General features: G+C 38.9%; 1 protein-coding gene across 1 annotated transcript in view; it reads right to left on the minus strand.

Moving 5' to 3' along the window:
- Positions 1-248: 248 nt before the first annotated feature.
- Mmrn1 (multimerin 1) overlaps positions 249-14,592 on the minus strand; it is a 44,508-nt gene continuing 30,164 nt past the window's right edge. Inside the window, exons 7-8 of the mRNA XM_057775126.1 lie at positions 2,778-2,930; positions 249-1,430 (exon numbers count right to left, since the gene is read on the minus strand). Of these exons, the coding sequence (XP_057631109.1) occupies positions 1,009-1,430; positions 2,778-2,930 (575 nt within the window). The 3' untranslated portion in view covers positions 249-1,008. The remainder of the gene's footprint in view (positions 1,431-2,777; positions 2,931-14,592) is intronic.

The raw sequence follows: 14,592 nt of genomic DNA on the forward strand, positions 1-14,592 counted from the left end.
GCCCAGTAGTTAGAGTTCAATGTGCAAGAGTGAGGACTCTCAGAACACCACACATACTTGTACACATGCACGTGCATAAACACACACACACACACATTACAGATGAAAAATGGAAAAGGTAGAAAAGCTCATGACCTTTTCCTTTCTTCTCTGTCTCACTCCTCCTAGAAGCTTCCCAAATGTACAGCTGCTTCTTTTTGCCCAAACTTTAAAGAAATGGGACTTGAGCTTCCTTCAGTGTCCATCTTTGTAATCCTTTATTATTAAGACTTAGAGTCCACAAAAGGAAACCCCAAATTTCCCCACAACACTATAATAAAAGAATATGAATCAAAAGCATTACATTTGTCTTCATATAGATGTTATATGACAGAGGCAGAGAAGTAATACACAATCCGTAGAATTAAGTATAAAAGTATCCAAATAGGAGTCAGTTATTTCTCCATTTTCCAATTTTGAAAGAGAATATTTAAGCATATTTTATATTTATATTTTACTTTACTTAGTTTTTAGCACAAATATAAATGTTAGTATATAAAAATGATCAACTCAAAAGTAAAGCACAAATAGAAGTTGAAAAATGGCAATTGTTTTTGTCTTTGAACTATATTTGAGCTTGTTATTCTAGGAAATTCTTGTTCTATAGTTACACACAGAGAATAAATCAGAATTTAAGTTTCCTTGGCAAGTCTTGCTGTGTGGCTGACAATAGCATGTGGCTGACATTTTATTTTACATTGGAGATACCACAATGAAGGAGCATAGGTAGGCGTGTGTACAGTAGCGTACACATTGGGTTTCTGTGCAGTCTCTGCATTTCCTTAGGGGAAATAATCCTTTCTTGCACAGGCTGACCAAATCATTTTATGACATATCCATTTAGACTCTTAAAAGACATTTCTCATTTCATGCAGAAATGCCACAACAGAGCAGATGCATGTGCAAGGGTAGATAAAAATAGAGAGAGGCAGCTCTGGAGTGGAGTGCCAGTCTGTCTCTTAGACAATCTTAGGTGCGGTATAACAAGAAACCACTAAATGTGGTCACAGGTGGGTATTTGATTGGTATTGTTCCTTTTACTAGACGCATCCACACTTCTTGCCCGTAGTTTAATTCAAATAAGGCATCCCCAGTCAAAACTCTATCACAGTGCATTTCATTGTCGGGGTTTTCAGATTCAAATCTAAGCTTGTCTACTCCATCAACCACCAAAAACCCTGAGATATGAGCACTGAATGACTCTATAGTGTATTTGAATATGTACACTCCAAGGTATGGAATTCTGAACTTGCCAGTCCTTGGGTTATATGAAGCGCCATAGTTGACGCCTAGATCATTGAACAGGATAGGACCAGGAGTTGTCATTCCGTGAGTGTGAGATACGAAAAACGCCACCATCGGAGCGTATCTGTAAGATCCTTTGGAAAAATCTGTTCAAGGAAAAAAACAAAGGCAGGAGTTATTTTTCAGGTTTTTATCTTGTTTTTCTTCCTATAGTTCTCCATTTATCTCAGTTGCACAGTCTTTAGCACAAACACCAAGGTCTCTTCCAAGCTGAACAATGCCCATTCGTCTGTATGCCTGCCTCCACTGTGGGATAAAGTATGGGGAAACAGTCTCCTGGAGCCTGTTTCTCCGTTCAGATCACGGTTGATTGTCACACCCCTCACCTCTCTTGTACAAATGCCTGCAAGATCATCTGCATACTGCTTTATGGTCCCTAAAGATGGTGCAATTCAAAGCCTGATCATTAGAGGAGGCCAGAATGCCCTGCAGGATGGGGAGACAGTTTCCACAGTCCTTGCTAGAGGCTGAAACTGAAGTGAAACGAAGCCTTGCTCATCAAGAAGAAGCAGTCAATAGCAAGTTTCTGTGCAATTAATTCCACATACACGTAGGAAAGATTAAAAATGGACTAAAATGTACTTTTGAACACAGGAAACAGATAAAGTCTAACTTGAAATATTCTGTGGCCACCAAAGATAATGTATTTTAAATGTTACACACATTTTCTATTATAAAAGTCAAGAGTGCTACATTAAAGTTTAATATTATTATTCTTATTGTATATATATACATTTGTATAGGTCATTGGTTGACTGATGGAGGAAGGTCATTGGTTAAAAATAAAGAAACTGCTTGGCCCTCATAGGTTAGAACATAGGTGGGTGGAGTAAACAGAACAGAATGCTGGGAGGAAGAGGAAGTCAGCTCAGATGCAGGGCAGCTCTTCTCAGAGACAGACGCCATGCTCTCCTCTCCAGAGCAGATGCGATGAAGCTCCGACCCAGGATGGACGTAGGCTAGAATCTTCCCGGTAAGCGCACCTTGGGGTGCTACACACATTATTAGAAATGGGCTAGTCCAGGTGCGAGAGTTAGCTGAGAAGAGGCTAGATATAATGGGCCAAGTAGTGTTTAAAAGAATACAGTTTGTGTGTTGTTATTTCGGGGCATAAGCTAGCCAGGTGACCAGGTGCTGGGGTGGCAGGAACACAGCCAGCAGCTCCCACTACAGTTGACTTTCAGGAATTAATTCTCCCCTTTCCCTGTGTGATCTGAGCATCAAATTCATGTGTCAACTGCCTGCCAGTACCCTGTCCGGCTGAGTAGCCTCGGGGCCAGGAGTGCTGCGCTCTCAGATGTGAAACTAACACCAATCTACAGGAGTGAAGAAAACAGGAAAAACAGGCTAAGAAGGCACAAATGGCCTTTCACAACTATTTCCTGCCTGTGTTCTATGTGACACTGCAAAGCATAACAAGGTGAGGCTTGTACCTGGTGCTAAGGCGTTTTCTTCCGCTGTCTTCACAGAGCAGGTATCCCCCGTGAAAGGGTGCCGGCAGGCACAGATGAAGCTGGCCGGCCCACTGATGCACGTGCCGCCGTTCTGGCACGGGAAGCTGCTGCAGCTGGAACGTTCATTCGCTCCTGGAAGGGAATCTTAGCAAAAAAAGGGATAATCTATTTCCATCTCCAGCAAGAGTTGTGCAGTAGGATAGTTGAAACGCTGAATTTGAAATAAGGAAAATGTGTCTTTAGCCTTAAGCCACTCACCAGTGTGGGCATGGGACTTTAAGCAGATAGCTCATTTCTGGCACTCATCAGGGTGGACATGGGACTTCCTGCAAAACCCTTATATCTGACCCCATTGTGTGATATAAAGATAATTCTGTGACCAATTGTATTTGAGTGTCTTAAACTTTTGAGCAACTTTGGAACAGAATATAACTATCCAAATACAGAACTATTTATATTTGAACTGGAAAATGACAAGGGTAAGGTTTCAAATCATTAGAGAAGGAAGACACTCTTTATATTAAGGATGTATTATTATTTAAAACTTTTATGTGTTCATATGCACACATGAATAAATTTATGTGTTCCATATGTGTACAGATTCCTGCACATGCCAGCAGAGGGACTTAGATTACCTGGAAATGAAGTTAGAGGCAGTTGTGAGCTGCCTGGCATGGGTCCTGGGAATAGAACCAGTGTTCTCTGTAGGACTAGTAAGCACTCTTAGAGTCTGAACCATCAGCCTTCTAGCTCTACCCTTTTTAAGACTAAAGGGGAGAAAAAGGCCTTTTATATTTGATCATCTGAAAATAAAATCTTACTTTGAAAGTTAAAATTTTGGTAAGTGACAAATTAAGAGAAAAATTTTAACACACAAATTTAGTGACTCATATTTATCACTCATGAAAGCCTCTGATGATCAGACATAAGAACATTTTAAAAAATGGAAAATGGCTAATGAGATGAGCTGACAGTTCACTGAACCCTGACAACACTCTGTAGGTTTTTAAACACCTTCAGCACTACTATGGATCACATGACTTACTATTATTAAATAATAGTAAATTTAGCCACAATTAAGTCATGTTTATATCAGGTAGAAACAGTTTAAAAATTCAAATACAAAGATCTAACAAAAAGGTCAAATGTTGATTGACAGTTAAATGGCCAGACCCCTTGACTGGAAAATTTGGCCATACTCACATTAAAGGGCTCATTTACTTAGGTCTGTACTTCTGGTCTGTGTACACAAAGGTCACTGCTAATAGGGCTTTTGTAATATTATTTTGATTTATTTTAATTTTATCTCAAAAAATTAAAATTCCATTTAATAGCTAGTGATTCAAGTTGAATCACTTGTCAATAAATCAGAGTATATTGCTACAAAGAGAGAAAGAAAGAAGAGCAACTAAAGAACGTGGTACAGCCTCAACACTCTTCATTGACTGTTGGGGAGCTTACAGTTCATGCAGTACACACAAAAGAATTTTGCTAGAGCTTTAAGTTACAATAGCAGGTATAATCATAATGCAAAATTATGTAAATTCAGAGAAAATGCTGGAAGAATCATTCTTTACTTGCCACAGTTTTTGTTATGGCACCACCTTGTGGCAGTAATCTAAATTTAAAATTCACTCATTCCAAATTTTGTGACTGTAGATCACTTAAATTTTGGAATTCCCCATGCCCCCAGCATACCCCTGCTCTGTCTTCGTATATAATGACTGGATTCTATATGTGAAGGAAGTTACATTTGTGTGAGTCTGCCTTATTTCTCTCACCATGGTGACATCCAGCTTCATTTAGTTTTTACATTATTTTTACAAGTGAATAGGCTTCTATTGTATGTTCATAAAACATCTTTCGTGTGTGTGTGTGTGTGTGTGTTCAGGGGTGCTATTAAGTGCATATGTATACATGTGGAGGTCAGATTGGTGTGGGGTGTCTTGACCACTTTCCACCTGATTTTTTGACATGACCTTTTGTTAAACCCGTATCTCGTTGATTTGGCTACTAAGGCTGGACAATGAGTGCCGCAGTCTTCCTGTCTCTGTCTCCCCAGTTCTGGGATTACAAACACAAGCTATATACATGAGTCCAGGGGATCCGAACTCAAGTCCTCATGCTTGTATGGCAGACACATTATTTACTGAGCCACATCCCTGACAGACAATATATTTATTTATTAAACTTTGATGAGCAGGTAATCAGATTTTATATCTTGACTATTGTGAATAGCTAATAAACATCGAGGTTTAAGTGGCACTATATATGCCAATTCACTTGAATTCATACACACACATATGCACACATATATAAACACAAAGCACAAAAATGTTTACACACATCCATATATGTGTGCATACATGTACAGATAAAAATAAACGCACGTAGCTATATATACACAATTATACACATACACAAAGCCACAAATGCACACACACATATGCACACATAAAATACATGTAAACAAATGTATATACATATATATAGTTGCACACATACACTCACACAAACAGACATATACACAGACATAAATGCATGCACATACACAACAGATGTACACACACAGTCAGATAGAGATGTGCAGAAAACTACTGAGATGCAGGGTGATTTTTAAATGTATTAGCACTGAAATTTACTTGATTAGATATAGTATCAGAAAAGGGAACAACAAAACCTCCATGAAAGATGTACACCCTGGAGTTGTATGGCTTGATGAAATGAGGAACCTATATTTCTCATTTTTAAAACTGGGTGATTTGTTTTGTTTAATAATTGTTTTATGTAAAAAAATCTGCATATCCTCTGTTTCTCTATGTACATAAGTAATTTACTAAAAATGTGGTCAAACTTATTAATTTTTTAAAGAGAATATATTAGTACATTCAATCATTCCAATCATTTTGGAATTTTCTTTACAGAGACTTTATAAACTGCTTCTCCCATCTAGGAAAGTATTTAAACAGTTTAGGCAACATATTTTATGTATTTGTATGTATTACATTCAATGTATTTGATGAAATGTTGTAAGCTGACCTGCATTTTTAGAACAGGTTCATGCCTTGAACCAGACATTAAGGCCTTTTGTTTGCAGTCAGAGCTCATCCTGGAACTTAGCCCACGGCCTGCTAGCTTGAAAACTCCCAGCAAGTCTCTATTGCTTGTTGAAATGTGAGCTCCTGACTGCAAATCACTGGCTCCATTCGTTTTGACATCCCCTGACCTAACTCCATGATTAATTCCTGGGAGACTGCTCACTTAACAAACTTCACTAGCAATGAGTAGATTATACAGCAGAGGTGGAGAATAATGAATTATTTCTGAAACTTGATCAACTCTACAATTCTAACTTTCCCAAATGACAATGTCAATCTCTCCTGTAGACTTGGCCTGTAGGACTCCAGACCTGTTCCAGGGAGAAAAAAATTAAGACACTATAGAATGACAACTTTCTCTCATTGTTACCAGTTCCATTCACTTCTTCAAGGCTAAGACTTCTGCTTGGTGTTCAGTGTCCAGTGTACACACTCAGCTGTCATTCTCCTGCCCCGTTAGTTTTTGCAATGGAGCTCTCGTCTCTCAGCATTACCGAGCGTGTTGCCCACCCTTCTCCCGATCTTTCTGTGGAGTCACTAATCTGCAAGATGGGTTCAATTCTGCCTACTTGAGTACCTGAACTTTATCCTATTACTTCAGTAGTTCAAACTTCTTGTGACCACACAATTGCTTACCCCCCGACTTCTGTCCTGTGCTTTCTAATCACCTGTCTGCATCAGCTTCCAAAATCTCTTTTTCTTCTTTCTTTCTTTCTTTCTTTCTTTCTTTCTTTCTTTCTTTCTTTCTTTCTTTCTTTCTTTCTTTCTTTTTTCCCTCCCTCCCTCCCTCCCTCCCTCCCTCCCTCCCTCCCTCCCTCCCTCCCTCCCTCCCTTCTTTCTTTCTTTCTTTCTTTCTTTCTTTCTTTCTTTCTTTCTTTCTTTCTTTCTTTCTTTTTGTTACATTCTTGGTCCCACTTGCTACTTAAGGTATTTCTGGCCTTCAAGTTGAGGACACAGCGACTCACAGTTTAAGATGCAATATCCATGTTACCTAGTACTGCATACATTATACCAACTGAGTCTTGATGGTAGAGACTACAGTGACAATTGCTAGTTGTCCCTTTTGAAAAGATTTCACATTTCTTCCAATGCAAAATAAGTCGTAGGTCTTATGTAGCTTTGCATCTGTCTAAAATTTTATCACAAGTCACTTATACTCTGATGTTACTGGCAGCATCTAAAAGTCTACCTCAACTCGTGTGTTTATGATTAGTACTGTCAATAATTAAAGTTACTCTACTTGACTTGTCATCTATGTCTGTGGAAACCATGCCTTGCTTTATTTTGTGTGAATGTGTCAGTGATCCAGGCCTGCTTTGAGAGCATTTTCACATTTACTTTGTGTGTTTAGCTAATCAGCGCTAAAACATGTGATGGCACCCTGCCAGGTATTGGGCCTCACAGACGGGCAAGAGTGGTTAATAACAGTATGGCAGTTGGAGTTGCTAGTAGTTGCTGCTACCACTCTACTTTTAGACATCCCATGACTCAGATTGTTTTTCTTTATTTCCATAGCACTTTAAAATGGTTAGGAGTTCAATAATCAATTTGTTATGGAATTAGCATAGAAAGTGAACTCTGAGAATCCGATTTTGTCACCTTCCCTGCTGCTACAATTGCCTTCCCTCAATGATTGCCTGATGTTGTATGTGTTCTCGTATCGAACTTATCACACTTGACGGTAATTGTGCATGTGTTTTTACTTCCCTGCTTTAGGAAGCCAAAGGGCTCACACTTTCCTCCTTAGCTGCATTGCCATGAATTCACAGAATGTGTGACATACACAAAACGGCAAAGCTTTAAAGGATGATTGAATAAGTTAACGGAAGTTTGAATTGGTGCTTAGTGCTTTATCCAAATTCTGTCTTCACAGTTTCACAAAGAGCACCGGGGTTTTGTGCAGATAAGAACAATTAGTTGAGTGGTTTTACCAACTCAACGTTTTACTATCTTGTGCAGGGAGCATGGCTAATCTTTTAATGCTAATTTCCCTACACAGACCATGACTAAAATTAATTTTCTATTGTCTTGGGATAGTTCACGAATCTTAAGCTTGGCATTTTGAACTCTAATATGAACTCCAGTTGGGTTTTTTTTCTCCATCCTATTATAACACTGCATAAAGGCTGGTGGTAATTTGCACACCTTAGAGAGCTTGTTCCGTTTCAGAGCACCTTGCCCTCACGAACACTCACGTTTTGTGGCTTGTGACCGCCTGTCCCCGTGTGAGCTGACTGAAGACGGGCACTGACTTGATGCTACACTCCATCTACTTAGTTTTTCATAGCACTCAATCACAACTTATTCAGCAGGAATTTCACAATGGAACTAGTACACTGTGTTCTGCTTTATTCTTGCTTATTACATACACAATAGATTGTGCAAGTTAGAGAACATAATTATATGTACAAGCTATCATTTTATTTTACTTCATGATTTTATTGTTTGCTTCTGTTTTATTTTTTTTCATTTAAACAAGCAGTTCTCAATCTGTGGGTCATGACCCATCTGGGAGTGCAGTGACCCTTTTGAAAGGGATCACAAAGCAGATATCTTGAATATCAGATATTTACTTTGTTTCCTAACAGTAGCAAAATCACAGTTATGAAGTAAAAACTAAAATAATTTTACGGTTGGGGGTCACCACAACATGAGAAACTGTATTAAAGGATTGCAGCATCGGGAGGCTGAGAGCCACTGATTTAAACAATAAAAACTGTGATCCCTGCCCATGACATAATAGAGTTTCAAAAGGATTAGTGGGTACCTGCCCTGACGTTTCTGGCCAGTTTCACAGCACGCAGGTGAAAACAGTCTGGCATTCACTGTGTGATTTCTGCTGCTAGGTGATTGCTCTCACCCTCTCACCTTTCTTCATATCTCACCTTGATTCGAGTGATGACAAAATCCTTCTACTCTCAGACTTAAGGCACATTTCAGTGCCATTCTGCTTCCCCATTTATTATATGAGACTTAACCTTACATTACTGTAGAAATAGCTCACATTCTCTTTCTGACAAGTCTTGGAAGTGTCAAGGTGCATGTTTATATAGAATATTTTAACTTACTCAATTACTTATATGGGGCACTCTAACATATAAATGTGTAAAAATTCTTTTCTGTCATTGCTGCTTTTCCTTAAAAATGTTAATTTTTATAATTGTTTTTCTTTCGCATCACATCTGTTGTTGTTGATAATGTTTTTTTGGCTTCCTTTTTTGTAACCCCTCAAATGTTGTTTTAAATAATATTTAATTCTACCTGCAATCTAGGCTATCAAGAAAGCTTTTGGAATCCATTTATCTGTATTGCGCCCAATGCTGGGGTCACTGGCTTGTACATTTATCCCTCTTTGTTTTGTGTGGGTGCTGGGGATTCTAACTTAGGTTTTTATGTTTGGAGAACAAGTACTTTTACCCAACTAGCCATCTCCACAGCTTTAGAAGTTCAAATTAATACTTAAAACTATGTAGTGTAAAAAGAATTTTCTTGGTGTTGACTAACATTAAAAAATAACTTGATAATCAATATGTAAAACACAATGTTATTTTGCTGTATTTCAAATGAAAAAAATGTAATTAATGAGCAGCAAAAAAATGTATATATTACATTTGATGTAAAGAGCAGTTAGTAATCAAATTTTCTTCCAAATCTTGATGTCAGAGGAGTTTACTGCTGTGAAAACTGCTGATTCTTGCTTGAGCAAATATGCAAACCCAGTTAATGGGTAGATAAATACAGCCAACTGTATTTATTTATTTATTTATTTATTTATTTATTTATTTATTTATTGTTCTCTCTCTTTCTCTCTCTCTCTCTCTCTCTCTCTCTCTCTCTCTCTCTCTCTCTCTCCTACCATCAGACCAAATACTACAAACTTTACTTCAGAAAATGACCATTGAACACCTGGGTTTCAGACGAGTCAGAGACATCCTGGTATGAAGGGTTTGTTAAACCTGCCAGCCTTCCCGCTTCTTCTGTCGCCAGTCTCCACAGGAAGAAGATAATAGAGAAGGTGAGGGGATACTTTTAATTCACAAGAAGCCATGAACAGAAACTTGTTCATTTAATATTCTCTTCAACTCAGATATGTTTTATCCATAAGAACAGAAACCATTCCTAGTAGATAGGCCTATAACCAATTTTGACACAAAGACTTTTTCTAAAGACTTCTATGCACATAAAAGAGTTAATGGATCTTGGAAGAAGTGGGCTTACGGGAAGACAGTTAGGGAGAGACAAAATGAGTAAAATATATTATGAACATGTATTTTAAAAAGTCATGGTGGAAGCTGTTATTATATATAATCAAAGCATAAAAAAGGTTGGTTTGAAGGAAAAGAGAGTGTAAAGACACACATAACTGAAATTGAGAAGTTGCACCATCTTTAAAAGTTGCTTTGTGCTTACAATTTGGTTTTAGAAATGCAGGATTGTTCCTGCTGAGCAACTGTCACTTCAGAGGATGGGTTTCTGTGCCTGTTAAGAACAACATGCCTGACAGTGCTGGGAGCTAAGGGGCTTCTCTGAGAAGAAATGTAGTGCACATATTATGACATCTTTCCCCATTTCATTAACGAGCACAAAGACATTGGCCTCTTCATAAGCGAAGCACCAAGAAGCCTATTCATGGATTTTCTGAGTTTTCCTGATTTTTTTTTTTTTACCATACTTGGTCCTAGTCTGCTTATTTTTTAAAAATTATAATCCATTTTAGCTGTGGATACAACTAATTCCAAAGACTGTAGTGATTTTAGGGATCACCAAATGTGTGTGGTTTTCAGATTGTCTAAAATAAACGACGAGTTCTGAATTTAATTAGCCTTTGTAACTGAAGTGATTTAAAGTTAGCTATTTTATACAGAGGTCATCTTTGCCAAATATACCTTATCTTAAAGTGCGCTTAAAAATCTTATTTTAAGTAATATAGAAAATCATACCAATAGAAAATTCTCTTGAAGAAAACCATTCTTTATAGACTTTGTAAAGCATTGAGAATGTAACCCATTGATAGAACACTTTCCTTTCTCTCACAGGGTTTGGAGTTAGATCCCCAGCACCACAAGAGAACAAGAAGCATGTGTAGGTCCTTTCTCATTGCTTAACAATGTGCAAGGTTTTGCACAGTTAACTCATTATGCTTTTTCACATTATGTCACAAGGTACATTATACACACACACACACACACCCCACATGCCCATGCTGAGTTTCAAGCAATAATTTTTAAAAGACAGAAGCTGTTAGAAAAAAGAAAGAGAAAACAGTAAGATTAAAAATTCAATCCTGAATTTCTAGTGATAAAAGAAAATAGACATCAAACATTGGGTGAAATAATAAAAATGTAAGCTATTGAACAGAGCTAAGAGGATCGCATCGCATAATCATAACTAGATAATGGGCCACAGGCAGAGAATTTCCTTGATCTGGAAACTAAACCTGTAAGGTGGTCAAGTTATTTTACAGATGATTTACAGTTTAAAACATACACGGCATTACAAATAAATGTGTTACCAAGAAAGGTCTGAGCCCTGGTTCTAAATTCAGCACCCAGTAGTTATCACAAGTGTATCTATGAAGTCACAAATGCTGGAAATGTGTGAGAGCGGTGAAAACATGTAAGGATTCACTAGGCTTTCCTCTTAGCTTGCTTATATTCACGAGACAGATGAGTTTGGAAAACTATGTTGGCATGGTGCTGAATATTCTGTACACTGAAGTCTTCCTTGGGAGTACAGGAACAATCATGGATAAAAGAAGTAACATGATTCTATGCTTAAACAGTGGGGAGTGGAGACCATGAAGTCTGCTCACTGCACAGTGATACTGCAGATCTGTTGCCCTTGAGAGGGCAAGCAGCCAGTCTCTCTCCAGGGATCAGTCAGCCAATTGCTATACAAACAAACCTTCAAACATGAAATTAAAATGCATAAATCTTTGATATCTATCTGAGTATTGTATAAAAACGAATCAAGTGTTTGGAAACTAAGCCAGAATAGCTTCTCAGCAACAGCCTGGTAGACACCATATTTAGCATAACTGAATGTGGGCTTTCCCTTTTACTACAACAGGTTAAGGCAGATTTCATGAATAATTCACGAGACTTTCAGTAACTACCCTGTGGTCAGGTCACAGGAGAGTCAAGCTGAAATCAGTATCAAGATTTCAGCCATATCAATGGAGGTCTCAGGTGTCAGTCTTTGAATACTTAATAAAAGAAAGTCCCAGGAATTTGAACTTTGGCCACATGGAATGCTCAGCAACAGTTATATTCTGTAGAGCATGAAAGGCAGGGAGGAGAAGCATAAGGGTGATGTGGGAGTCTTCTGTTTTGTGTTGATTTTATTGGTTAAATAAAGAAACTGCCTTGGCCCTTTAATAGGACAGAAAATTAGGTAGGCAGAGTAGACAGAACAGAATGCTGGAGAAAGAAGCCAAATCAGGCAGTCGCCATGATTCTCGCACTCCAGACAGATGCAGGTTAAGATCTTTCCTGGTAAGCCAGCTCGTGGTGCTACACAGAATATTAGAAATGGGTTAGATCAATATGTAAGAGCTAGCCAATAAGAGGCTGGAACTAATGGGCCAGGCAGTGTTCACAAGAATACAGTTTCCGTGTAATTATTTTGGGTAAAGCTAGCCGTGCGGGCGGCCGGGTGCCAGGAATGCAGCCCGCCGCTCCTTCAACATAAGGGAGAAGGCATAGGAATACATTCTCTCATCTCTGTAGGTGAGGATCGAGGATAGAGCCTTAGGCAGTAGATCAGGGGACCTGTTACCTGGAGGATACTTCAGTTATTCGCTGATTGTTCCTGGTTCTTCAAAAGAGAATAATAATACCTGTCTTGTAGGCATTGTTGAATGAAGCAACATATCTAGTACATCTACAAAGTCTGCAGTGAGTGAATGTTAATAGGGTCAGGCTTCAAAGTAAGTTATCATGTATTAAAATTAAAATTTATATATAGATTATTCTCACAAATTACACTTTTGTAAACATTGCTAAAAGATGAATAATATGATAAAGAGGTTCCAGAAATGATGGTGTTATCCTCAGGTTTTAGTTATGATAAAGAAAATGTAGTTCCGGGTTTTACCCTACAATATCAGAAGTCAAAGGACACCGGGCAGTGGTGGCACATGCCTTTAATACCAGCACTTGGGAGGTAGAGGAAGGCAGATCTTTGTAGGTTCAAGGCCAACCTGGTCTAGAGAGTGAGTTCCAGGATGGCTAGGGTTACACAGAGAAACCCTGTATCCAACAACAACAAAATAATCAAAACAAAACTTGTGCTTGTGTGTCTGCACTTGTGTATCAGAGCCTGTGCCTGTGAATGAGTCAGAGGTTGGTGTCAGGATGTCTTCCTCAGTGGCTCACCATCTTACTTTTTGAGGGTTCTGCAGCTCTTCAATGAATCTGGAGTTCACCATTTCTGCTAGACTGATTGGTGAGAGACCTGTTTGTGTCTGGTCCTGTCTGTTGCCATTACAGATGATCATAGCCATGCCTGGCTTTTCTCAGGAACTTTGAGGATCTGCACTCAGGTCCCCAGGCTTTCATGGCAGACACCTTACCCTCTGAGCTATCGAGCCATAGCTCTGGCCCCTCAGGTGCTCTAGCTAGCATCCCTGATTTTGTCATCCTATATAGTCCTTACTTGTTCAGCTGTTCACGGATTGCCACCAGTTTATAGCTCACAGCAGGAGGGTCGGGTTGACAGGTGAGCAATTGACATTGGCTTGAAAGGATCCCAGGCCTTAGCCAGGAAATTCATTGGAAGTGATTTCCACATCCACCGCACTTGGAATTGTGTCCATGCCTCTTTACTGTATTGGCATTTTTATTTTTGTCTTGACTGAGAAGCCATAAAGGAGTTTTTATTATTAACTTTCATAGATAAGAATATAAAATTTGGTTGAAAAGTAAATAAATGCATAGGAAGGAATTTTATCAAGGTGCCATCAGAAAAACAAAATTTAGAGCTGTGTTATTTCCTGTCAGGCCCTTAATCAAATATTAAGTCAATCACTCAAGTAAGAGCAGTCAGCAACATCTGACTATCCTCTCATGCTCCGTTTCAAAACTTCAGAATGTGTTTCTCTCTTCTGTAAGTGAACTGCCCTGGGCTGTGAGCAGAGCATTTCTCACAGTGATACACTGCGGTACATTTTCCCTCATGAGCCCAGGAAATTACCTACTGCAAACCACTTATTTCAGCATGAGAAATAGATGCAGAGGGGTGAATTGTCTTATCCTTCCTTCCTTCCTTCCTTCCTTCCTTCCTTCCTTCCTTCCTTCCTTCCTTCCCTCCTTTCTTTCTTGGCAGGGTTTCTCTGTGTAACTGTTCTAACTGCCTTGGAACTAGTTCTTGTAGACCAGGCTAGCCTTGAACTCACAGAGATCCACCTGCCTCTGCCTCCTGTGGTGAGATTAAAGGCATGCCCCACCACTGCCAGCTTGTTTTTCTTTTTTAATGTTATTGACTAAAGTAGAGACTTAGTGCTACAGTGAGGATCAAGACCTGAATCTTAGGCCTCCACTTCTTCGCCTGCTCCTATTTTCTGCAGATTATACGGTCACAACAGTTTTCAAGGCTCCTTTCCACCATCTCTTCTTACTTCTTACCCTCACTGCATTGGGCCATATTTATTTAGTACCATCCTAACTTGTGTCCTCGTGTTGGTCTGTTTGACAATG

This window comes from Chionomys nivalis, chromosome 1, assembly GCF_950005125.1.
Source record: "Chionomys nivalis chromosome 1, mChiNiv1.1, whole genome shotgun sequence".
NCBI classification, from domain to species: domain Eukaryota; kingdom Metazoa; phylum Chordata; class Mammalia; order Rodentia; family Cricetidae; genus Chionomys; species Chionomys nivalis.